The 27,750-nt window shown below is 46.9% G+C and overlaps 1 protein-coding gene across 1 annotated transcript in view; it reads left to right on the top strand.

Annotated features, from left to right (window-relative positions):
* Positions 1 to 27,750, top strand: part of LOC135899514 (ammonium transporter Rh type A-like) — a 92,500-nt gene that overhangs the window by 24,192 nt on the left and 40,558 nt on the right. Inside the window, exons 4-7 of the mRNA XM_070537543.1 lie at positions 13,229 to 13,379; positions 22,813 to 22,957; positions 23,666 to 23,829; positions 25,916 to 26,053. Of these exons, the coding sequence (XP_070393644.1) occupies positions 13,229 to 13,379; positions 22,813 to 22,957; positions 23,666 to 23,829; positions 25,916 to 26,053 (598 nt within the window). The remainder of the gene's footprint in view (positions 1 to 13,228; positions 13,380 to 22,812; positions 22,958 to 23,665; positions 23,830 to 25,915; positions 26,054 to 27,750) is intronic.

Genomic DNA, 27,750 nt, shown 5'->3' with positions numbered 1-27,750 from the left:
GAAAATCAAAACCGTTTTGTGCTACACAAGGCATTACGAAGGTTTTATAAAAGTGTTACGCATTTGCGTATATGTGCACCAGCTAAACATCATTTGAATTGGTGCTCATTTCAGCGGGTGGTATGGAAGGAAAGCCTCGCTGAATTAATAAGGTCACGCAGTCTCCTTAGTGTGTAGCTCATCAGTTTAAGTATACATTTTAGCCCTCGATATTGCGCCCTATTGGTACATCTGCATCGCTTAAGAACGAACGCCGTACGTGGGACGTTATAAATCTATTTCACGCGTGCACCACGTCCGCTTACTGGTACGACAGTGCGGCACGCCGACAAAGGAACATCTTGCTTTCATGAAACCTCTTGGTCACAAGTAACCAATGGCAAAGGTAATCGTCATTCAAATTTGCCCTCAGGCTACACTATTGTATGCCAGGCCACACCACACAAAATCAGGTTTTTGCCGCCTCAGAACACAAGCTCATGGTGTAAGGTTGCATATTTGGTAAACCTCAACGGCCAAATTGTGGTCGGAATCTAACGTTCGGCGAAACCGCAAACCTCCCAAACAGCATTCGTGGCAACAATGTTCACGACCGGACTTGCGCTGATCGAGCGCAAGAATTTTAATAAACCAATGTTCGGCGCACGAAATATCGGTAGTCGTTTGACAGTGGCTTTGTAACGCCTGTAGCGAAACCGCCAATAATCCATAATAATTGATCTTATTCAAAATATTGCTCAATGACGCAGACCGGGAAGCCAGTGAACATTTTTTATCCCTTTGTTGCTTTCAAAAACAACCTAAAACATTTTCTCGGCAAGCGATGTGAAATACTGGCAAACGTGAAATGACCAGTACGTCACTTCACATTTATTGTGCGGTATTCTGCTATCTTGACTGGAGGTCGCCGAGAATTGAAAATTGCCAGAGGGAACTACGCGAACGGCGTTCACTGTACCTTGGTGGGTGTTGTGAATAGTTCCCGTTCTTTGTGCAAGAAAGCGTTTAATTAACTGAATTTATAAATTTACCTAATCGATGAGATGTCAAGAAAAAAGTTGTGGATGTGGTTGACAAATGACCGATAGCGGCATTTTAAAAAAAACTGGGATTCATGAAGACCTTCTTTTTTACCGAGAAAGAAAGGCCGTAAAGAAAAAGAACAAACGGAAAAAATGCTGTGACCATGACGACGCTTCTGCGCACCAAAGATCGCACCAATCTTTACGCAAACCTTGTCAAACAGTGGCAATGGGAACGAGCGGCCGCATTTCTTTCTCCCCGCTTCATCAGTTTTTCGGCGCGCAGCTTCGCTCCCTATCACACGCGACGTAGCGCGATCTCGTAACGGTTCGCTTTCCGAACATTTACAAGACTTGACCCGAGTGGGCCTAGCCAGGTGGCGTTGAGTTTACTCGCGTCTATTGTGGACTGGATAAAGTTATCTCACTCACTCACTCACTCACTCACTCACTCACTCACTCACTCACTCACTCACTCACTCACTCACTCACTCACTCACTCACTCACTCACTCACTCACTCACTCACTCACTCACTCACTCACTCACTCACTCACTCACTCACTCACTCTCAGGACTGTGACCCAGGTTTGCACGTTCGAAATATACACAAGGAACTGATGACCTTTACGTCTGAGACCACATAAATTACTGGTGCGGGCACGCGTTGCCGCCTGAATTAAAAAAAAACTGGCTGTGGCTTAGCTAAGGTTAAGACCAGGATGCGAAGCATACTAGCAGTAAAGTTTCGTTCGTTCTCCGTCCTCGCTTCACCGTTGGAACTTGAAGCTTATCGGACGATGATCGGCAGTTGTTGATCAAACGCAGGCAGGAAACGATGAGGTCTGAGGTACAAGAAATATTTATACGTGAACTTTTCTATATACATGGCAGGTAAAACAAATACATTACAAACTTGAACAATTGAGAAACAAAGTCTCACTCTTCGACTGTCTCAATGACTGTTAGAGCCCAGACTCGTTTTAACGTACATAGTACGGAGGCTCACTGATCTATCAGCAATCCTGATTTCAGCCAAGTCTGAGGGACAGCATGTCGTCCCGATTTTTATAGCCCAAATATACAAAGAAAAAAAGGCGGTAGGGCCGTTGGCCCGTCCCACAGGTTCAGTTGCCAATCAGAGTCAACCGTTTGTTAAGCCACAACCCACAGGGATCGGCTTACTCTTAAAAATAAACATATTGGAAAACAAAGCTCTTTTCCTTCTTCGCCAAAACTCCGTTGCCCTCTCCTTTCTCCGTAGTGAGTGACCGGCTCAGCAAAACACGCCAGGCCCGAACAAGTTATCGCCAGAGCGTTTCAAATGCCAACGGCGTCTAGGCTGCACATGTCTCGGAAGCAGGGGCACCGGCACCACGAAGTGCCGCTGTACTCAAAGCTTGGCCGTCTGGGAGACGGATGACCCTCCTTGTCCTTCAAATTTATTGTCTACAAGACAAAGTTCTTTGAGTGCGTGTTTCCAAGACGCCGTCGTGCGAATGCACTCTTTACGTGTGCACCGCATTCCTACAGCGTGCACGGTAAGCTGGTCTTAGACACCACGCAGGCAGTCGCACCCAACAACAAGGCTGGCGATTACGTTCCGGAGGCGTAGAGGATTAGGTCCATGCTCACTGCATGCGGCACGGAGTCAGAGTTGCTAAGTCCTTCTTAACCTCGGCGGCGCCTCCAATTAGTCAGGGACTCGGGCGCCAGACCCACAATACCTTTTGTACAGCGGTTCGTTTCAAGGCTGGTCTGTGTGACCCGTCGGCGGACTGCCAACATCGTGCGCACAATACTGACTCCCAGGAATCGGCACACGCCCGCCTGGCACCTGCCGCGACGCGTCACCCAACCCCGCGCGTTGCCTGTGACCCCGCATAACACAGTAACTGTCGCCCCGCTGACATGGGGGGAAGTGAACCCCCTCTCTATACACAAAGCACGAGGCCGATTCGTGAGACTTAAGAACCCGAACAATCAGAGCGACCTTACACGTCCCTCCTAAAGAGTATACTGGGCTTACAATGTTCCCAGCTATACTACAAGAGCCAAAGGGCGCTGTATCATAAGATTTAGGCTCTGAAGGTTCCGTCGTCAAAGAAAATTGACATACGCTGCCCAACACGGGTGCTGCGGAGTCCGTAAGGAACAGGAAAATTAACTGAAAGGACCACGGAGAAAAAAAACAATTTTCTCACAGCGACAAAAAAAAAGGCGAAAGCTCAACACATTCATGACAGTGAGCATGCAAAAGAAACACTGATGTATGTACAGGAACACTCCAACGCACTGCACGGCACAACAGCAGTAAAGTAACATATGCAGGTTATATACAGAGTATGTCCATAGTCTTATAACCCTCACACACATAGACGACAACAGCCACAGAAAGTTCCACCAAGGCTGAACTGTCCCACACACACATTCTTCGGGTGAACGGGAACATTCACGCCTGTCCCAGCTGGCATGGCTGTTTCTGTCTATCCTTTCGTTTCTGCTCTTTACTCGATTGGCTCCCATGAACGATTCGAGAGCCTTCACAATGCATCAGCATTGGCGTTACATGTTCCTTTCCGGTGACGCACCGTTACATTGTAGCGCTGTAGTGAAAGCGCCCTTCTTGCTAACTTGGCCCCCTGCGGGGTGCTGGTTGTCAAATATGACAGTGGGTTATGATCAGAGACAACATTCACCACTGCTCCGAAAAGCCAGTAGTCAAATTTCTTGAGTGCCCAAATAATGGCAAAGGCTTCTCTCTCTATAGTCGACCAGCGCGCCTGTGTCGGGTTAAAGCGGTGGCTAGCAAAAGCGATCGGCTTTTCTTCTCCGTCCGCTGACATTTGAGCTAAACAGGCACCGGCCGCCGTCGCCGACCCATCAGTGAATAGCCGGTACGGCTGATGAGGTTCAGGCGTGTTCATGGCGACAGCCTGACAGAGAGCTAATTTCAGACTTTCGAACGCGCACTGCGCTTCTTCCGACCATGGAATTGAATTAGGAACCCCTCGCTTTGTCAAAGCTGTAAGCGGGCTCGCCAAGTCGGCGTAGTTTGAGACATAGTCCCGATAATGCCCACAAAGCCCCAACAGACTTCGCAACTCTTTCTTTGTGTGAGGTGGCACAAGACCTTCTATGGCAGCTATCTTGGTTGCCCAACCTGTGTCAAAGAGGAGTACTTGGTCCCCGACATTAAATTCTTTAGTCCGTGCCCTCCTATTGTAAACTAGAGCATGTTTGCTCTGGCACTCGGTGCCTGTCAACTCAGCTACACTCTCGGCTAGTTCTAGCTCCCGCTGACTGGGCACCCCAGTGACATCTTGTATGAAACTATTCTCTTGCAACTTAGGCATTTGCTCTGTCGTTTCTTCGAAACTTAGACCGCAGTCCGGCTCAGTGTTATCGACCATTTCGACTGATCGGACCCCTACCCGCGGAATATTTTCCTCTCCAAACTCCTCTTTTTCCTGCGCCCGTAGTAGTTCCCAATCTTCCTTTGACAGCAGGCAGTCAACCCCGTTTGCAAGTTCGTCGGTAACCGCGCACACCAGATCGATCCTCTGCGGTTGTATCACAGCCCCCGGGCGATGCATGCCTACGGGCAGCGTAGCTAGCTTAGCTCGAATGGTGTTTCCGAATGCCGACTCAAGTCTTACTGTTCGTGATGGCTCCTGTAAATCGATGGGCAACATACTTTTACGGACTACCGTTATCTCACTACCTGTGTCCAACACAGCTTCCGTTGCTATATCCCCGCACATGATAGGGATTAGGTCCAGCTTCGACCTCCCCGAGCTAGCATTTTGAGCTACGACATGTACTCTAGCGCTTAGCACCCTTTCTTGCTCTGGTGGAGGTTCTTCACTTACAACAGCAACCTTCTGTACCCTTTGTTTTTGAACAGTTGGTGGCTTCCCCTGCGGTTCTTTATCTGAAGCTTTTGGGCAGTCTCTGGCTAGGTGACCCTGTATATGACACACGTGGCATCTTAAATTTGTCCTCTGCGGGCCAGCTAGTTTTGCGTGCTGCGGCAATGAGGCTGTTGCGGCTGGCTTAGTTGCTCGTCCTTTCCCTTTAGCTTGCTCGAAAGTCTCGAGCACTTTCGCCACCTCCACTGGCTTAAACCAATCTTCGCCCTCCCGCAAAAGAACATATTCAAGGGCTTCTGAGCTTAGACTGGCTTTCATACGGTCAGCGACCATAAGCTCCGTCATAGCTTCTTTGGTGTTCGCATTTCGAGATTGAAGGTAATAGGCCAAATAGGTTCTAGCGCGGAACGCGAACTGAGCCCAAGTTTCCTCCTTTCGTTTAGATGCCCTTTCAAACCTCTCCGAGTATTTAGCTGGCGTGAGCTTAAGTTCATCTAATACTGCCTTCTTTACAGTCTCATAATCTGTACATTCCTCGTCATTAAGGCCACGCAACAGATAACGAACCCGCTCGGCCAGCGCCGGCATGATCAAATGTACACGGCTATGTGCCGGTACTTGAAAAGATGCAAACAACTTTTCGACCTCATGAAACCATATCGGAACGTCAGCGTCACACGGCAACCGGTATGCCTTAAGCACTTTAGCACATTGTGCTATTCCATCCGTGATGGCACCGCGCCGATCGCTTCCTTCCGACACCGAAGGCGGCCTGCTCGACTGCTCGAGCTCCACTCTCCGTAGAGCAATGCGCTCGCACTCTAGCTGTAGGCGCACCTTTTCCAGCTCCAGCTCCAGGCGCCTCACCGCCATGGCCTCTGGATCTGTCGTGCTCGGAGCCTGCGAAGCGCCTTGCGTCTCACTATCCATTTTAGTATCCGACGTCTCAGACTCGGTCTCTCCGACGCGTTGCAGCTCCTGCCGTCTCTGACCCTCTCTTCGTTCAGATGCCGTATCAATGTTTACGTTAGCCTCACTCGCATTTGCTGTTCTGCGCGTGAACACCATTAACCTCACTGAACAACAGCCATGCCAACCTAGACAAAACGCAAGGAATCCCGCTCACCCGTTGCAGCTGGGGGCGCCGCCTGACGTCCTCGTCCAGATGAATTGCAACCGTTGCGGAATTGGCTGGTAGCCCTCTGATGCCTTGCGCCTGGCTCGCTGCTCGTTGCTCGTTGTGGGGCTTGCCGATCCTGTCGGCTGCGCCAGTAAAGTTTCGTTCGTTCTCCGTCCTCGCTTCACCGTTGGAACTTGAAGCTTATCGGACGATGATCGGCAGTTGTTGATCAAACGCAGGCAGGAAACGATGAGGTCTGATGTACAAGAAATATTTATACGTGAACTTTTCTATATACATGGCAGGTAAAACAAATACATTACAAACTTGAACAATTGAGAAACAAAGTCTCACTCTTCGACTGTCTCAATGACTGTTAGAGCCCAGACTCGTTTTAACGTACATAGTACGGAGGCTCACTGATCTATCAGCAATCCTGATTTCAGCCAAGTCTGAGGGACAGCATGTCGTCCCGATTTTTATAGCCCAAATATACAAAGAAAAAAAGGCGGTAGGGCCGTTGGCCCGTCCCACAGGTTCAGTTGCCAATCAGAGTCAACCGTTTGTTAAGCCACAACCCACAGGGATCGGCTTACTCTTAAAAATAAACATATTGGAAAACAAAGCTCTTTTCCTTCTTCGCCAAAACTCCGTTGCCCTCTCCTTTCTCCGTAGTGAGTGACCGGCTCAGCAAAACACGCCAGGCCCGAACAAGTTATCGCCAGAGCGTTTCAAATGCCAACGGCGTCTAGGCTGCACATGTCTCGGAAGCAGGGGCACCGGCACCACGAAGAGCCGCTGTACTCAAAGCTTGGCCGTCTGGGAGACGGATGACCCTCCTTGTCCTTCAAATTTATTGTCTACAAGACAAAGTTCTTTGAGTGCGTGTTTCCAAGACGCCGTCGTGCGAATGCACTCTTTACGTGTGCACCGCATTCCTACAGCGTGCACGGTAAGCTGGTCTTAGACACCACGCAGGCAGTCGCACCCAACAACAAGGCTGGCGATTACGTTCCGGAGGCGTAGAGGATTAGGTCCATGCTCACTGCATGCGGCACGGAGTCAGAGTTGCTAAGTCCTTCTTAACCTCGGCGGCGCCTCCAATTAGTCAGGGACTCGGGCGCCAGACCCACAATACCTTTTGTACAGCGGTTCGTTTCAAGGCTGGTCTGTGTGACCCGTCGGCGGACTGCCAACATCGTGCGCACAATACTGACTCCCAGGAATCGGCACACGCCCGCCTGGCACCTGCCGCGACGCGTCACCCAACCCCGCGCGTTGCCTGTGACCCCGCATAACACAGTAACTGTCGCCCCGCTGACATGGGGGGAAGTGAACCCCCTCTCTATACACAAAGCACGAGGCCGATTCGTGAGACTTAAGAACCCGAACAATCAGAGCGACCTTACACTAGCCTTTATTTTAACGCGACAGCGTTAAGGAGCTCGTGTCGCAGAAAAGCCGGTGTCGTCGGCGTCGGCTCAGGCGTGCGGCGCTTGCTCAGGCGCACATTTCGTTGTCGCGCCGAACGCTGCGTTGCTCGACGCTCACCGCGTCCGATGCGGGGCACGTAGTCGCTGCGCCGTAGCAAAGCCACCTAGAAGATCAGTCTCTGTAGCACGCCGCAACCTTCGCTTCTCATTCCAACGAGCAGCTCTGTCTCCAGGAGGCATCTCACCTCGTGAGTGTCCAGCAGAGGCAAGCGCAGCTGCTTATATACCGCCGCGACGCCGCGAGCGACGGCGCGAGTTGGAGCCCCGTTTCTCCTCTGTCGTGACGTCATGGTGTCACGTGGTATTGAAGGCGACACCGCCGCGCCTGAGGAGCTGGGTTGAGCTCTAGTAATATGCTTCGCATAAAAAATCGTACCCTTTCTCTTGCGTTTTTTTGTGCTTTCTAGGGGGGGGGGGGGGTGCGGAAAATCAAGGATCACATGAGGCTTAGGCTATATACGTTGTTATCGGTCATTTCTTGACCCATTCCACAACCTTTTCATGGGCACCTTATTGAGTAAGTAAAGTAATAAATTTTAGTTCATTAAAATTAAATCTTAACTGCTTGAGAAGGAGAAAAGACTGGCATAACACAAGCCTATGAGCGGAAAGCCCTCTGTTATTTTTTTATTGGCCAAATTTAGTTGGCACATCCAGTGTGGTGGCTTTTGGGGAACCTGTATGGGCTTCCTTGTAGCTTCATGCTAGAGACATGTGGATGACAATTTTTCCCTGTCATGAATTTTCCCCGCCTTGCAGGCTTCCACAGGAACTGTTGTGCCATAACCTAGTAGTGTTCTGCAAAGTTAAATAAGGAAAGGACATCTTTTCATCCTATGCCTGTATTTCACTCATATTGACCTTTACCAAGCTGCTCCAAAACAGACATTTCGTGCTTCAAACCTGCTCCAAAGTGCAAAATTTGCTGCTCCTAGAGCTGCTCCAAAGCTTACTTGGCTGCATCCGTCCCTCCAGTGAGCGTCAGCGATGTGTACAATCTTTAATGCGCACGCTTTGTGCAGTGCCCGACATACGTACGCAGTGGTGCGTAGCTGGGAGACATGTCACACTCGCAAGCTATGCAGCCTGCGCCTGTGACAACACTATTCTGCAATTAATGTCAACGATGCGCCCGACATATGTTTATAAGTTAGTATGCCAGCGCAACTTCATGATATATTAGTTATTTGGAAAGACTTCAACAGTGCGATCGTACGGAAGGTTCCAAGTGATTTGTGGACTTTGTTTACAAAAGGAAGTGGCACGTCGTAGACCGGCGACACTAATGACAGCATATTGTCGGTGTATGTCTCGAAAAACTTAACACCCTGCTACAACCCGCTTAGTCAGCTTGTTAGCATCAAATGCACAGATACTTTTTCTTTGTATTTGTTCTAGAGTAGAAGCGTTTTTATTGGAGAAAGTGAAACGTTGCAAGGAGAAGAACCTTCCGATGTCGATTTGCGACCCTTAACACGAGAAATGGAAACACATATATAGAGGGCAAACGTAAATAGCGCGTACAGTTTAAAAACACCCACCTTCTCCCGACGCTACAGTAGACACCAGGCTACATATTAGGTGGTTATTTCTTCCGGGCTGTCAACGGAGCTCGCAAAGTATACCAAAATGACATAATTACGCGCTATAGCATGCTAGGATTGAAACGCTTTTGACAGTACTTTCTGCCCAGTTGATGCCCCTCTTGGATCAGTAAGGATTCGAGCAGTGAGTAGTATTAATGATGCGTTCTTTTTATATGCGATGATGCCTGCGTTGTAGCAGTTGATGGCGTACCTCATTGAAAAAAAAAAGGAGCAGCATAGCATGGATCGGGAAAACCAAACGTCATGCCAAGAGAACGCAAGTAAGGCCGCGACAAAGACAAGCATTGATCTCCCGATACGTGAACGATATATCAAATCTGCGGTACAGAAGAAATCCCACGAACGACATTTGTTCGGTATCTACGACAGCTTATATAAAAGAAGCGAAAAGTCACTTTTGGTAAAATCATTGACTATCCCGGCAAACGCTTGTCAGAACCGATGAGTCGAGTCTCAGTGCAACGACTTGTGCTGTCTCGTATTTCGCAAGACCGCATGCCACAAAGTGGCTTCGATATCCACCACGGTGAATCTACACAAGGACGCCATAGTATGCTCGTTTCTAATATCGGTATTTGTAAAATCATTACTCGTGATCTAGAGGGCAGCAAGACCACAAAGAACTTTCACGTTGCTCTATCAAAGTCAGGGGCTTGGCAAGTTGTTTTGTGGACAGTTAAGACGAAGTTTAATAGCTAGAATCTTCCACGCGATTTCCAAAATGGTAGCTTGTATTTCTTTACCACGCCAAATCCAAGCCTGGTAGCGGCGCCTTAGAAAGCCTCCACGACTTGCTCTCAAATCACAGTCAAACGCCCGTATCGTGATAAACATAATTTTTTTTATCGCTATCAGCTAATTTTTATTTTCTTCAGCACGGCTATGCAGTTTTACTGCTGTATGGTGTTAGACTGCTAAGCACGAGGTCGCAGGATCAAATCTCGGCCACGGCGGCCGCATTTCGATGGGGGCGAAATGCGAAAACACCCGTGTACTTAGATCTAGGTGGTCGAAATTTCCGAAATTCACTACGGCGTGCCCCATAATCAGAAAGTGGTTTTGGCACGTAAATCCCCATAATTATTTTTTTTTAATTCTGCTGCTGGGCCAGAGGTCGCGCGTTCGAATCCGGGCCACGGCGGCTGCATTTCGATGAGGGACAAAATGCAAGAATGTTCGCGTCTACTTAAGTTTATTTGTAGGTTAAAGAACATCAGGTGGGTTACTTTAAAAAAAAATAGTGAGAGAGAGAGAGAGAGAGAGAGATCTCCGCTATACGCGTCCCTCATAAGTTGCAGCCCGCCTATCAGTTTCGGGACGATAAACACCAAAATGTAATCTTGTAAATTTTCTATGCCAAAGTGTATCAGGACATCTCCGCAGATCTGTCGCTTAGCCATATCTTAATTACCTTACAATAGCCCTGCATTATCCCTGCAGCAAAAAAGCAAACGACGATGCAGAAAACAGAGAGTGCTTAGGACGGCAAAAAAACGGGGAGGCTTCCGACGCACAATTGCAAACCTTGCGGGTCGTCGTCCACGAATGGCGGTTTATAATTGATTTGTTCCTCGAATTTGACCAAAGTCCTCGGACGTGCTTGTGCTTGGGTGGGCGAGACTGACCGGTACAGCCGCGTCGCGAGGCTTACCGATCGAAATATCGCGCAGCCATCGATCACCGGGCATCGTTAGCCGCGCTAAGCGACGCAACCGAAGCGCGCATAGGTCAACCACGGGGCCACGAGACCTTTCGTGTGACGATGCCATCCCCCTCGGGACCCGTCAGACCTTTTCTTGAACCGTCGACCCCAACGACGGGGCACCCTGGGCATCTAAAGATGGAATTTTCTCATTACACAGCACTGGCAGCGAAAATCACTTTGAAAGTATAAGCTGAACCTTGAACTCGTATCGACAGTGGAATAGAGAAAATGAGTGCTCTATACTCGCGGACAGCTTTCTGTGGCTATGAAGGGAAAGCTACGCAGGCGAAGCGCGCACAAGTGAGAGCGCTTCTGAAAAGAGTTCCGTGTGTTAATCCACTTTAGTTTAGGCTGGGGAAGACAAAACATAAGCACCCTATTAGCAACAGTTTCATGAGGCAGAACACACCACTGGGTGCAAAGGTTTACTTTTTTTGCGGCTTTTCCCTTCCGCGTTTGGGGAAACGCGAAACCGTCGCACGTGGAAGCTGCGTCGATTCAGCGTCTGTTCCGAGCAACCAAAAGCACGGTCAAACGCTGCCGGACTACTTGGCGCAGTAACACACGTGCAGCAGCCACGCGCCTGTATACCTTTCCCTTTATTGCCACAGAAAGTTGTCCGCGAGTATAGCTTTGTTCCTATGGAGAGAGAAAGAAAAAAAAGCGCTTAATAAAAACTGCAGGGATTGGCATATGCTATGCTATTACAGGTGTATTGATCCTGAGCAATAAAAGAAGGAGAGTGAGAGAAATGAAAAACAGATACGCAAGCACTCTGTACATTCAGGGGCTGCACGGTAATTGAAGAGCAAGAATGGGTTGCGCCCCTTCCAAGGGCAGTGACCAGCTTGTTATTTTTCCTTCTTGCCTCTGTCCTTTTGGTGTCTACAAACTTGATAGTGATAATATTTGGCACCATGAAACGCAGGGGAGATGTTGGAGGGATGGGGCACACTCCCGAAGTTCATGTCAGCACTAACCATTTTTTGTTGCAGTTATGTCACCATACATGTGTTTCAGCTAATGAATGTAAATACAGTGTAGAGTGTGGTAGAAAAAAAATCTGTTGACCCTATTAGTTTCAACTATATTCTTTTTTTGGTACCTTCATTGAAAAAAAAATCATTATATAGTTTGAAGAACGGCATTAAGTAGTTATCAAAGGAGCTGCGAGGAACTACTGATCAGGTAATTGGGTTTCTTTGAACTAGGTGCTCGTTAAAGCTCGTAAAAAATTTTTGCCTTATAAACATGCCGTATCTTGTTCGTTTCCTTTCTTTCTTCTCTAGTGGAGGCGGGGGGGGAGGTGGAGTAGCAGTTCCTGTAAAGGAGATAGCAATCGAGTAGCTGGGGAAGGCAAGGCCGCAACTTCTTTGAACGAAGCAACAACCATATCTTTCTGTCCACTGTATACATGAAGAGTTATTTTTATTCATTTCTTACTTTTGGGTATAGAGTTCCAGATCCCTGACCTCGACAGATATCTACCCAACAGGCTTTTCAAGCGTTACTCCCTTTAGAAAGAAACAAAAACGACAGCTTTTATTTGAAAGGCTGTCATCCCACGCTAGCAGCAACTCTCATCTTTCATCGATCTTCTCTTTAGCTTTTCATAATTATTCCTCTGCGTAGGGTAGAAAACCAGATTACTTCCCAGTATAACCTCTCTACATTTCCTCGTACTGTTTTCTTTTCCTCTGTGACTTCTGGAATTCAAGAAAAATATAAATAAAACACGCAATAATGCAAAATCGAGGCGTGCATCGCCGGACACGCATCTTAGCCCTATAATGCCCAACTTATCATACATTTTGCGCTGTTACCATCCCTCGAAGTTCTAGTTTAAGCATGGGAAACTTAACGCGGGGCCTATATTGGCAATTTTTATACGCTGTAGCGAGTTTTCAGTTGTGGATGGTTCCGCAAACAATTACTAACTAACAATTACAGTACTATAGGCTATGAGTAGATTAACATTTCATCGGCCTGTATTTCTCTTTTGTACAAACGTACTCTCCGAGGCCAAAAATAAAGTTTCGCAATTTGTTTTGATTTTCGTTGACGTGGAACTGCGTTTGGCCATTACGGGGTTACATGCAGCAAGTTGAAGGCTTTAACATAAGCCCTTTGGAACTCTCAGCGACAGCTTTGGTATAGTGTTTCAGTGCGGAAACATTTTTCACACGGATGCATTAAGGGACACACACACAAGCGGGTCTTCGAAATATGATGCGTGCTAGATAATGCCATCTTATCGCAGAAAACATCGGCGGTTTTCTCCTACAGCTTGTACCCGCCTCGCCCTGTATGTTTTGTAGACAGGGTCTATAATAGCCATCCTCAGGCGGCCACATGATGTATACAGACTTGCAGTGCGCTCAATCTAACCACTTACTTACGTGCTACGCAGTCTGGTGGGCGCTGAATTCGCGGCAGCCAGCGTGCTCATCTCGTTCGGCGCGGTGCTGGGCAAGACGAGCCCCCTGCAGCTGGTCGTCATGGCCGCCGTCGAAGTGGTGCTCTTCGCCTGCAACGAGCACTTCGGCGTTGGCGAGCTCAAGGTACGCGCACCGTCATCACACCAACTTCACTTCCGAATTTATCCTGGCGCATCCTGCTTCAGGCATTGCATTAATATCTAGGTATATGCACAGCGTTTTGCTTGCGTGCCAGCGCCCTGGCATAAAAGCAGACTGCACATTCTCCACAGCGTACGTACGGTAGGGTAAGCACATTGTGTATCAGTTCGTGTACTTGAAATTGTTTGCTTAGTGTCCATATACCTCTCTGAAATCGGACTGTGTAGAGCATAGGGTGTGTTTATTTGATCTTTACATGATTTTTGTCTCCCACACGTGATTTATTTCACATCAAGTAGATGCCTTTATTTGAAAGTGTAAAAGCTTTGATGTAGCCGATTCCATTGAAAGGCCAACATGTCCATTAGTAGATACCTTTTTGCCTTGGAGTCCCTCAGCCAGCGTCAAACAAGAAAGTGCTCTACGAAGCTGAGTCACGCCCGCTACGACTTCAGGCTTCCCAGGCTCTGATGATCCAGCTCCTACGATTGAGTGAGTCTACGCCCGGTAGAGCCCTCTTACGACGTATAGGTAACCGGCCGCGCTCACATTTTTATGCAGCATTGACCACGCTTCGCGTATTAGGGTTGCGCTGCTCGAGACAGAGGGAAAGGATAGAACCACCCTGGACATTCGAGGACATCATATGCAACTTAAAGTGTACCACGATTGCAATCAAAGAGCTGCATTCCATCTGCAGAAGCCAAGTCATTAGTCCTGGAACACCTGAACACGATTTGCCCGAATCACCTACAAGTATACACAGATGGCTCTGTCAAGGCAGACGAAGACCGCTATGCAGCTGCATTCTATATTCCCTCTCTAAGATATACGTGGTCTGGCCGTCTGGACTGTATAGCCTCGTCGACAGTTGTGGAAGGCGTAGCAGTAGCTTCTGCTCTGCGCAAACTAAAGACTTTGCCTCCGCAGAATGTGGTTGTCCTTACGGACTCAAAGGCTGCATTACAACAAACATAGCGTGGTTTGCCATCCCTCAAGTTCCCACGCAAATCCCTAGCCATCGTGAAAGAACTCAACAACAAAGGCTTCACAGTAAAGTTTCAGTGGATTCCTTCCCACATTGGAATTTCAGGAAACGAAAAAGCTGATGCGCATGCATACGCAGCACTCTATCATCCTCCCAAAATCAAGGCTCCAAAGAGTAATCAAGTGCAAAAATCTGACATTCGAAATCACTTTGCGTCGCTTTGGGTTCCACCGCATATGCCCTGCGTAACCAAGAGATTGCACCGAGAGGAAGCCACACTTCTATATCGAATAAGGACAGGATCTGCTAATACACCGACCTGGTTATTTAAAACGGGGAGAATCAATTCTCCGAACTGTACGGCATGCAATGAGACAGGAAACATTGAGCACTTTTTGTGGTCCTGCCAGCAATTCCAAGATGAAAGAGACACTCTCCTGAAAAATCTGCAAAGCAAGGACCTTCCGCATGCGCGCCTGCAAGACCTTATTTTTCCCGAGGGATCAGTTATAGCCCGCAAAGAAACTTCAAGTCTCCTCATCGATTTCTTAAGAGAGACTGGTTGGATGGACATATGGTGAAACCCTTTAGCGGTATTGTGCGAGACGCTCGGGCGGAGCAATTGCCGGCCTTGTTCGCCAGGCTAAACCCGCCTGTTGCTACAATTCACCACCACCATACCTTTCCCTCTCTCCCTCGCTCGAGATGGTTCTTTAGTTTTCTGGCAGTAGTTACTCAACTAAATAAGTACAGTGTACGAACGGTAGTCAGCAGAAGTTCAAAAGCAATAAATCGAGGGTATAACGACTCAGCTGTAACGTCGTATATAGAGACCAGTCTTCAGATTATGGTACCTGCTAGGTAATTTCAACTTATCGCAGAAAATATTCGTAGTTTTCTCCTACATCCTGTACCTGTCTCGTCCTATATGTTTCGGATCGCGCGTGCCACAGGCTGGGGGTCACCGTCCCTCGCTCAATACAGTAGCCATGAAAGTTTTTCAAGCGCACGAGCATAAGCATCCCTTCCCAAAGATACAGATGCTTCGGTCGGGAAATGCTCAGCCTACAATACAGTTTAAGAAGTTAGCATTCCTCTGACATAATGATACGCAGTTGTCACCCAAAGGAAGTTTGAATATTTTGATCCCGCCGACGATATTCTAAAGACTACGCCTGTGGACAACCCAGGTAAACAAAACACCGGACGTTGTAACCACTGAGCTATCGTTCCACCGCATGCGCTAGCACTTGGTGCGGGTTATCTTCAAGAGCTTTGAGACAACAGTAAACAGAAACCTCTCAAGCCCACTTGACGGTGACCGCAGGCTGCCTATCGTGAACTGGAAGTGCTTGATAAGAAATATGCGGAAGTGTGCAGTCTGGAGAAGCACTTGCTGGTATCTTGGAGGCGCGAGTTTAGAAAGACGGGGCAGAACACCCGCCAGTCAGGACACACGATTTTGTCGTGGCAAGCAACAAAGTTGTGGGAGCAGTGCACTTGTTGCAGATGAGCTTGACGGAATAAGTATCCTCGGACGGATCTTTAAAGGCAACATCGATGTTTGTAACATACTTGCCGAATTCTCAAACGGCATCCTCGATTCCAAACTGATCACCCAGTATCGTTCCCGACATATTGCAAAAAAAACCCGTTAGGAACCGAGCACGTCAAATATTCTATTATTTACTCTAAACTCTCGCACTCCTCATAAACAAACATACCAAAGCTCCCCTACGACACCGTTCAGTGTAACTTCACTCTGGCAAAAGAGATGTGGCCGACGTGCTATCGAAGTAAGAAATCGAACAAATCTCTGTCACTTCTACAACAAAAATATTTTTTTTTCTTCTAAGGCACATCCACACGGGAGGAAAAACTGTAGTTACTGTATATGCTCACTTTATAGGGACCAACTAAAGGGAGCTTACACATTCGTTATTTTGAGGCGTCAAGTAATAAAAACAAAGCCTCTGCCCACACCATAAAAATATACCAGTAACTCTGGGGAAAACGCAAGCGGTGCGTCGGTAAAATGCTGTGAGGGCAGTGGGTCCACACCGACTGGCGGTGGGTCGCCAGTCGGTGCGGACGTGAAAATCTTGTCTCCTCTCTTTTTCTCTGCGTGATGGTGCGAAATTTCGTGCACATTTTACCTTCGTCTGCTGACAGCTTGGCGCTGCGTTTACGTTTACAGCGCCTTTGCCACTTTGAGCGTAATCGTGCTGGTATGCTCCCTTCTGTCGCGGCGTCGTCGCGCTTAAAAAACGAGGTTAAAAGGGGGTACTGGGTGTGGCCTCCGGCTACTTGTATTTAGGGAGGTCCATCTCGTCGTACAGAATCGGATATTGACGCACTATCCAAAAACCTTTCCATCAGGACGTGTCGGTTTGACTCATCCTTTTAGAAACGATCACAAAGCAAGCCGACCTAAACAGGCGCGAACGAGAGCTGACGGGAGCTGACGTGAGTGCGAATCGAGCGGTTGGGTGGGTAAGCATGACACCAATTTCCCGCGCGCACGTCACTGAAGGGGCCGCTCTGAGTGGTCTCCTCTGTCCGCGGCACGCAGTAAGCCGAGAAAAATTCGTCCTGGACCGATCCCTCCGGCGGCAAGGGCCCTATAACGTAAAACTATTCCAATATGTTTCTATTCCAATCTCCTGACGTCAAACTTGCGTAACCACCGACGCAAGCACCGGGCGCTCACCTGCAGTGTTGTCTGAACAGACCAATCAAACACTCTCCTCGTTCATAGGAGGTCACTTTTGTTTGCTTGAAAAACGAATAACATTGCCTACACTGAGCGGCTTGTCGTATCTAATTGGCTGACAAGAGGCGAGGAGCACGCTCAAATGGAGAGGGATTCGCTGGGGCAGAGCCAGTGCACTGAAAATTGATAACCGGATGAAGAGGGTGGTGCCGGCGTCTCCGATTGGTTGGCTTTCCCTTACTTAGCTTGTGGTGGCTGGTCGAAAATCACGGCGGCATGCAACGGAAGTTTAAGAATGACGCTAAAACTGAGCCTCAGGAAAGAAGAGTTGGCCGAATGGGGTGGTAAACGTGCCGAAAGTGCTCGAAAACGTTACACGTCCACGCAAGGAGTTTTATTATGCGCAAATACACCCATGCTCTCCGGTAGGTGTAAATAGCCAGCGTATCAGCGATTGGCGGCAGCCATCTTTTATTCCTTTCGGAACGGGGCAGCCTGCGGCTATTCCGAAGAAAATTCAGTTTTGTTCGGCATATTAATGCATCTTTATCGCGTACACGTCACTTTGACGCGGTGAGTTTGTGCGGTTTTGTGACGTCGCATGATAGGCAGATGAAGTGGGTGCAGCCCAAGAACTTTTTACCAATAGCCGAGGGCTAATGGCGAAAAGGGGTCGAATCAAAAATCACTGTTTTTCTTTTTTCTGTCAAATCATGCGTAATCAGTGTGTACACATCATATCAGATGGGGAGCTATCGCGGTTTTCGTGACGTCGCGTGACAGACAGGTGAAGTGGGGGTGGTCGAAAAAAGTTTTTCACCAATTGTGGAGGGCTGATAGCAGAATTGGAATAGAAAAGTTTGGAATAGTTTTACGTTATAGCGCCCCAAGAATACGATGCCGCGCGCGTTTTTCAGCTAGTGTGTCGAAGGCTTATGGTGTCATTTAGAGGATTTGTTATCATTGTGGCCAAAACTTGCATTTGATGTCGTTGTTGTCGTCCTGGTCGTTCTCTTTTTCTGTAGTTTTTGACTTATAGACTGACAGTTTATCTACAAAACTCCCAAATTCTTTCATAAAAACTTGTACATAATTTCCCAATTTTTTTTCTTATGGCAGCAAATTATTGAGCATTGCTGCAGAGAGAGAGAGAGAGAGAAAATGATAAAAGAAAGGCAGGGAGGTTAACCAGGACTGAGCCCGGCTAACCAGGCTCATTGCTGCAGGATTTGCAAAATACGTTTATACGCGCGGTTTATCGCTCATAATTACCCGAAATAAAAATTAGAGACATCGGATCTGATAAAAATGCTTTCCCTCACCACAAGTGTAATGCTCGGGCGTAATTACGTGAACGGATGGCAACGAAAGGAACCGAAACCACTGCAGGATCCCCCACGCAAGTGCCGAAACCTAAACTTCACAACGCGAACTGAGTAGGCAAGCGCGGCTAGTCTCCGGCAAGCGAAGCGGCCGAAACTGCGGCCTGGGCGAGTACGGCTCGTCCGTTGCGATGTTAGCACAAACAGCTAGAAGGGGCGCAGCTCGGACTTGGTAATCAACGGTTTATGGGAGAATTGGTCAGGAGGAGAATTGTTCATGAGCCTGCTAAGGCCCAGTTAACAAACCATCGCAATACGAAAAAAAGAGGGAGGGAAGTAAAGAAATTTTCTGTGCCACCTTCTCCTCCAAACACAGAGAAAAATTTTATTAGTACAAATAATAAAACTGCCCGTTTCTCTATATATATGGTCAGCTAAGGAATCAGATTCGTTTGCACGCGCACACCCGTGCATTTCTGCAGTTCCCTTGCCAGCGTAGTCGTTCGACCCTGAAAAGTGCGAATCGGACTTGCAGCACTCGGTACGCTCCCGCCGCGCCTCCTTGAGCCAGTACAGAATCGTTTCCTTCCCTCGAGTTGCCTTCCGTTAGCGCGAAGTGGCCAGCCACGTGTGGCTGCTATTCCAGGATACTGGCTTGTTCGTTATTTATTCTGTAGACATCACGCTTTCTTTCCGTGCGCCTTCTTCGAGCTTCCGTGTACAAAAAAAAATCTCGGTGTCCTTCCACTCTGTGAAGAAGGATGACCAGCGAAGCTGTGTATGTGGGCCCATAAGCGCGAACTGCACCTCCGCCGCGGGTCGGCCCGGTATTGCACTATCTTCGGGATCGGCGCACGTATGGGGAGTGCTTAACGCCCGCTTCACCTCCGCCGCGGGTCGGCCCGGCATTGCACTATCTTCGCTGTCGGCCCACGTATGGGGAGTGCTTAACGCCCGCTTCACCTCTGCTGCGGGTCGGCCCGGTATTGAACTATCTTCGGTATCGACCCACGTATGGGGAGTGCTTAACGCCCGCTTCACCTCCACCGCGGGTCGGCCCGGTATTGCACTGCATCCGGGATCGGCCTACGTATATGGAGTTTTTTGCTTACGACACGAAAATTTCCTTGGACGGTAGAGGTACACAGCTTCGCTGTAAAAAATCCAAACCTGTCACTTCTTGAATAACAAAGAAAATGTGCTTCAGAGCTTCGAAATGCTTAATCCAGTGCAACAAACACATACGAAGAGGCACCAGACACAACTCTTGTGCGTCCTTTACACACTTAAGAAATCTTTTTGAACTTCTGCTTACATCCGTGAGTAATAGTATATGGACCACAGGGTTGCCGAAAGAACAAAATTCTTTTGTAAATTAACACGCATATACGGAAAATGACGAGTGCACTAGAAAATTGGTAAGGTCAAATTTGGACTGCAGTCTTTAATTTCACATTTATTTCACAGACACAGGAGAAAATGAGCTTTATCGCACAATCCCTGGTCCGTCTACTTTTGCTCACAGGTGTACAAACGTAAACGGTTATACGTAGAGACGTGAGACGTAAAGCAAATGAATTGCAACTTAAACATTAGAGGTAGAACTATCTCATTCTTCGACTGTCTCAATGACTCAATGACTGTTAGAGCCCAGACTCCTTTTTACTTACATTATACGGAGCCTCACTGATCTATCTGCAACCTTGCCCAGACTAAGGGACAAGGTATCACCCGGATTAATATAGGTCAGACAGATAAAGAAAAAGGGCGGTAGCGCAGTTGGCCAGTCCTAAATATGCAATTGCCAATGACAGGAAAAATTTGGTAGGCCACAAACCCGCAGGTATGGGCTTACACTTAAAAGCGAAAATATTGGAAAACAAACCCTCGGGCCGTATAACGTAAAACTATTCCAATCACCTGACGTCAAATTTATGTAACCACCGACGTGAGCATCGGGCGGTGAACAGCAGCGTTGTCTGAGCAGCCTATTCAAACGCTCTCCTCGTTCATGGGAAGTCACCTTTGTTCTCTTCCAAAACGAATAATATTGTATGCGCTGAGCGATTTATATTATCGAATCGGCTGACAAGAGGCTAGGAACACGCTAAAGGGGAGAGGGTTTTGAGGGGCCCGAGCCAACATGGTGAAAATGGATAACCGGGTGAATAGGGTGGTGCCGGTGTCTGCGATTGGTCCGCTTCCCCTTAGCTTGCGGTGACTGGTCGAAAGGCACGGTGGCGTTCAACAGAAGGTTAAGAATGCCGCTAAAACGGATCCTCAGTCAGGAATAGTTGGCAGAGCGATGTCGCATTCGTGCCGAAAGGGCTCGATAACGTTTTACTGCAACGGAAAAAAGTTTATTGTATGGAAATACATTCATGCTCACCGGCAGGTGCGAATAGCGAGTGCCTGAGCGATCGGCGGGCTGTCATCATCTATTCCTTTCGGAACGGGGCAGTCTCTAGCTATTCAGAAAAAAAATTCAGTTTTGTTCGGCATATTAATACGTCTTTAACGCGCACACGTCACTCTGACACAGTAACTTTTCGTGGTTTTGTAACGTCGTGTGACTGACAACTGAAGGGGGCGCAGCCCGACAACTTTTGACCAATAGCAGAGAGCTAATGGCGGAAAGGCGTCGAATCAGGAATAATAACTTTTCGTTCTGTTTAATCATGACTAATCAGTGTGTACACTTCATTTCAGATGGGGAGCTGTCGCGGTTTTCGTGGCGTTGAGTGGCAGACAGGGGAAGTTGAGGTTGGCCCTGAAATTTTTTTACCAGTCGTGGAGGGCTGGTTGGAGAATGGAAACAGAAAATTTTGGAATAGGTTTACAATATAGCGCCCCTATTTTCACTCTTTCTACAACGACGATTCCCTCTCGCATTCCCGCGTATAGTCAGTAACGCCGTCGGCGAGAAACGCTAAGCCCGCACAAGTTATCGCAAGGTCAATCCAATAGCCAGCAAATATAGCTCGGGAGACAGCGCCTCAACACTGCCTACACCGTTTTCACTCGAGGTTTCTCTACGGGGACAAATTATGACAATCGGTGCAATCCGAACTCGGTTTTAACAACTTTTTGTTAACAACTCAGTTTTAGCTCCCCGAATCTGTTCTTCGCGTCCGTACCGCCCCTCCACGGCACGGAATGTGACTCGTCACTCGCCACGAAATCACGCTGGCTTTTCCGAGCACTCAAAACCTGAAAGGAAATCCAAGCGGTTGCCGCCAGGACGCGTGGAGGAGTGGACCGCTGCCCTACACGCAATCAACACGTGGTCAATATCGCTAGGCCATTCCAATCCGCGGCGGCGTCTCCAGCAGGCAAAGAATTCGGAAGATGATTTCGCAACACCGCACATACAAGTCTCGCTCGAGGTTTGCCTGCGGGAACAAATTATGACCGTCGGCGGAATCCGAACTCGGTGTTTACAAGACCGAGTTATATCCGAATCCGCTCTTCGGATCTGTATTGCGCCTCCACGTCGCGCACTGTCGCTTGACAACACGCAGGCTTTCCAAGAACTAACTCAAAAACAAAAAGAAAATCCAAGTAGTTGGCGCCCGGATGCGTAAGGGAGTGGACCGCTGCCGTATGTGAAATTTGGCATGCCACATATATTTATACGTATATATCAAAGGGCGTGTGGGCTTCTTCCCATGTCAGGATGCTGTGATCGTCCCAATTGCTAGACCGGGCTTCCGGTTCACGTGCCTGTGGTGGCACTTCTATCGCGTGTTTATGACGTGTCCGTATGTGTTAAATGTTGTTAATTTCCTTGTTGCTTACTCATTACTTTATGTAATTTCATTGCTCAGTAGTGCATTTGTGGTCCTAGAGCCTTTGGCACTGCGTAAAATGCACTCGTAAAACGCTCAGTAATTATTGTGCTTACTGGGCTGCGTACGCTACTGCGTTGCAAAAGATCCTATCCTATTTGAAGGCCGGTATTGCACGGCTCGGGGCGCTCGCCCAATGAGCTCAGAAATTTCGGCAAAGGCCGTTCAAGAAATACAAATGTGTCCGACGTCCATACAAGACACATGATTTAGAAGTATATGGAGATTTTAAGTGATTAACAATGACCCAACAGGAGATTCATCAGGCCTGGACGAGGGGATTTTCGACGAGCGGACTTCGTCAGGGCGCAAGATATGTGGGACTTAGCATTCCTTGTATGTCTGTGCGGAGCAGCAACTATAGAATTCTAGGCACGGCATTTTACCATGCAGTACTAAACTTGGCCGTGTACAGTAAACCTTTCAATCCAGTAAAATGCAGCAGGTACAAGGCAGCAGATTACCACCTTACCGTAGGGTCAGGTAAGGTGCCGTACAGTCACGTACGGCATGGCCGAAATTCCTATTATGCAAACACTCGCAGGCGGTCGACATCGGCGGTTCCATCTTCCTACACATGTTCGGTGCCTACTTCGGCTTGGCAGTGTCGTTCGTGTTGAACCGGAAGGAGCACTGCGACCACCGCAAAGAGGGCTCCGTCTACCACTCGGACATATTCGCCATGATCGGTGAGGCACTACTGAAAAGGAAATATAGAAAGGCAAGCAATTAACTATGATGAAACGACAAGAAATGTAATATGATATCCTTGCACATCTCACAAAGCCGATTGTGCTATCGTCTTACTGATGGTCTCGTTGCGAGATATCCGAAACAATAACACGTGCGAGTAGTCAATTCGTTTACCATAGCAAATACTATTTCCCAAACTTTCTAGAAAGTTCTGTTGCAACATATATATAGAAAATTCTTTCTAGAAAACTTTGATCAGCTAAAGGCACAAGTAAACCTGTATATTCGATTTAATTAGCAACCTATACCAATTCCTTTACGAATTTGCGTTATTGACCACCGATCAAATTCGAGCGGGCATTCCCTTGTGGGCGAACGTTCTTGTATAACTCACGTGAATAGATAATAAGATAGCACCTGTGAACTCTGCTAACTATAGTCTTTACCACGAGAAAGAAAGGAAGATATATTACAAAAAAGTTAAAATGATAAGACCGTATAAGCACGGTTTAGGACGCTCTCTTTTGTGATTACAACGTGGGATGAGTCTTTGTGACAACATGCTGCTAGTTCAAAGAACGAGAGCGTTTTAACTGGTAAGTCGAAGTTGTAGGTTGTGACAACATTCAGAGACCAAACCTAGCTTGCGAACTTGCGAAGCGCTCAAGGCACTCCTTATTTTACCCCCTTTCTGCCGCGCGCAGGGACGCTCTTCCTGTGGGTGTTCTGGCCCAGTTTCAATGCGGTGGCTGCATACGGTGATGCCAGGCACCGCGCGGTGCTCAACACATTCCTGGCGCTTGTGGCCTGCACCATCACTTCATACGCTGTGTCGGCGTTGGTCGACCCAAAGAACCGCTTCACAATGGCAAGTATTTACCGAGTAGAAGTACATTGGTATAGATCGTTAAAGCCCAATAGTGCCTTATAATAATAGGCACGTTGGCAATTTCAACTTTTGCATTAACTATATCATCAGAAATAAGCTCGTATAAGGACGCAATTTCATCGACGCTGAGACTTAGGTACATGCGTACGATAACCATGCAGGACTGAACTACCTTAAAGGGTAACGTGTTTTGACTCTGCATGGAATCAAGACAGTGGTAACGCAGTGTCGTCTTTACAAGAGCATACATGAATTCACTGGCGCAAGGTTTTAGGTCAGTCTATATACATCGGAAACTAGCTAAATTTTCTTGTTCTGAGGACGTAGCTATAAGTGGATCATAGGCTATAGTTCCCTCCCCCTCTCCACTCAGGCACCATCCAGCCATTCGCTCAGAATAGACAGTGCATTATAGGCGAATAAAATCTCGTACAAGGCAGAACTACCAAGCTTGTTTACAGCTAAAAAAACGCTTTGAAAGGGTCACCGAACTCGCGAAGAAAGCAAAAATGGTAAGCTCCATTTATTTATTTTTTAAACACATACATTTAAATAAAGTGAGTGTTTTGACATGAAACGTTAAGGACTTTATTATTGCAAACGCGTTAAACAGCAATTGTTTCAGTGAGAAAGCCGAGAAGCAAGAAGTGACAGGGCACCGAACTGCTGAAGTCATGATTGCGCATTCAAACTAGGCTTCAATTTTGAATCGCACTGCTGTTTTGTTGGTTAGTGTTTTCCATATCCCCTCCATCATGTCCTGGATAAGCCCCTACTGCTTAATCCTTGGCACCTTAGCGGGCACTACCCAGAATGTCAAGATCTTCCTGTAAACTACAGCATAGCATAGTACAGCAAAGCAACACGCTGTATCTTGAATGTCCTGTTATGTCGTTTGTGCTACACGAATCCAAAGCGCACACATGCCTCAAATGGCCGACGGATTGACTCTTAATTTGTGCGTGTATGTGTACGTGCGTGTCTGTGTACGTGTGTGTGCGTGTGTTTGAAAATACAGCAAAAGTATGGCAATTTGTGTAACATATATTTTCTGTCCTCTTCTATTTCGTGTTAGCTTGTTTTTGCGTGATTTCACCAAAATAATGTTTGTTGTTCTTCCGTAACTTTGCAGAATAAGAATTTAAGTAGTTTATTCTACTCAGGAAGTAACCTTTACTATCGTTATGACTGCGGCTTTCATGTATAGTGTAAGAGTCCAATGGTGGGATGCTGTTGTAGCATATCATACATGTACAGACAAACACTCTACCTAGAACACATGAAGCACATATCAGACGTGCCCCCTTCCCCTCCATTTCCACATCTAGTTCTTGCGGTGTTGTCTGAAACTTCTCATAGCATGCATGCAAAACGGCTGCGATGATGCTTTTTCTTGGGAAAAATGCGACGTCTCTTGCTCGGCATGTTTCGTTCGCAACATGCCGAGCAAGGAACACGAAAAAGTGGACCCGTTACAGAGCTGGTCAGCTTGCCTGTTCGTTTTGTAAGTGACACTCCCTTTCTGACGCTCCTGACACTCCTCCTCTCCTGACACTCCATTGTCTTCTTAGTGTATTTCTAGTTTACGTTAAAGATGGCTTAACTCTAAAGCGCACAGTCGACTGAGCTGCGTATGCATTGTAGAGCTGTTGTATTTATTTATTCATTCTTTTGTTTGTTTGTTTGTTTGTTTGTTTGTTTGTTTGTTTGTTTGTTTGTTTGTTTGTTTGTTTGTTTGTTTGTTTGTTTGTTTGTTTGTTTGTTTGTTTGTTTGTTTGTTTGTTTGTTTGTTTGTTTGTTTGTAAACGAAATGTTGGCGTCTTTTGGGGGCCCCGGGTATGCTAGTTGCATATAGAACAAATAAGAGCCACAAAGAAGAGAGAGTTTGCAAACATCTGTGCTGGCTGTTGATTGAAGCTTTTATTTAAATGCAAAAGAGCATCGTGATAGAAAAAAGTAGTTAATATGGTGGGTAATTAGCCTCTGGAGGGCTTGGCGCGGAAAAACCTGTCGTGGCAGTGATCAGTCTGACTCGACATGACTCGACATGACTCGACACGCGCAGGTGCACGTGCAGAACTGCACGCTAGCCGGCGGTGTCGCGGTGGGCGCCACGGCTGACATGATGCTGCACCCTTACGGCGCGCTCATCCTGGGTTCCCTGGCCGGGGCACTGTCCGTCTTCGGCTTCAAGTTCGTAACGGTGGGTGTGTACACGTATGCCGCCACTAGAAAGGCGAAACCTTTAACTTGTAACTTTTCAACTTTACATTAATGGCGCACTAAAGAGAAGATAAATTATTTGAGTGGTGTTATTTTGCCACAATACAAGTAAGGGAAGAAAAATTACTGCAGATTATATATATATATATATATATATATATATATATATATATAGGGGGTTTCTTCAAAGTTCAGCACGCAGGACCCGACGTAACATACGCAGGAAAGAGACGACGAACTTTTAGGAAGACTTATGTACTGAACGTTTTCGGCTGGTGGACCAGCCTTCGTCAGAGTACAGTGGTACTGTCGACTACAGTCTGTACTCGGACGTTCAGTTCAGTACATAAGTCTTCCTAAATGTTCGTCGTCTCTTTCCTGCGTGTATATATATATATATATATATATATATATATATATATATATATATAATATATATATATATATATATATATATATATATATATATATATATATATATATATATATATATATATATATATATATATATATATATATATATATATATATATATATATATATATATGTATGTACAAAGAAAGAGAGAGAGGTCCCATGTATGCCTACGTAGCGCATCAGTACACCGCATTGCAAACAGACGGACGGACAGATTTTCGAGGGAAGTAGCCCTGTCATGCTTACGCACTAAAGAAGCCCGCTTACCATGAGGAGAAACAGGGTAACACAGAAAAGGTGCAAAAACAAAAGGCCGCGATGGCCGACGCCACCACAAAGTTGTCGCACCAGCCCGCCCCGCTGATGTCATATATTTTGAGGGCATCTGCTCGGCCCTAATAAACTTTTAATTGGCAAATGAGGGTTACATTGTATTCTAACAGACCCAGAGGCTGAACTCAGCAAGCTTCAAGAACGTATACTGAATGATAATGGCGAATATACGAAAAAAAATTAGTTCGTGACGTCACTGTGACGTGCCGATGCTGGGGCTGCGGTGCGAAATTGAAAAAAGTGAAATTCTGACTTTCATGTTCTCTTCTAATAAAGAAGCTATTCCCTCAAAATTAACAAGGACATAGTTTTTAAAGCATAAAAAACCAGCTTAAACCAATTTAATGTTCCCAATAGCACCCCTTTAACCAACTCTGCGCCCTATAATTGAGATACCCGTTTCTGCAGAAGGCTGGGCGTTGTGATTTCTAGGACGTTTATTTGGTGGGCCTTCTGGTATAGATAAAAACTAGCATAGATATTCGTATCTACACATGTTGCTATTTGTTAGCCCGACAAAAGAAACTGAAGTAATGGGTTTATAAGTAATAAACGAATGATTTAACCACTCCGTGTAGAGCAATTTGTTCGGTCTGCTTCCGATACGTCCGTGCGGTGGCTGTTTGTTAAGTGCTGGATCGTTCTTCAGGCGATCGATCAGATCAGAGCGTGCTTGTGGTTGTGTTACCATGTGTAATGTTTGTATGCTTCTCATTTCCCCCTTGTTCTTAATGTATGTGTTATTGCATTATCGGCAAAAACATTTAGGTGGTCGGATATACCTTCTCATGTTTCTTCATTTCATAAACAACAACAACACATAAGCAAGCATAAGCTAACCAGCAATACCATATTGAAATAGGGAATCAGTTGTGTTTTGCTTTTATTCCTTCATGAATAAAGTCGTAAACTAATTACGAACACGAA

Source organism: Dermacentor albipictus, chromosome 4, assembly GCF_038994185.2.
Source record: "Dermacentor albipictus isolate Rhodes 1998 colony chromosome 4, USDA_Dalb.pri_finalv2, whole genome shotgun sequence".
Taxonomy (NCBI): domain Eukaryota; kingdom Metazoa; phylum Arthropoda; class Arachnida; order Ixodida; family Ixodidae; genus Dermacentor; species Dermacentor albipictus.
Note: the sequence above shows the minus strand (reverse complement) of the source record. Positions and strands in the feature narration are given on the sequence as shown.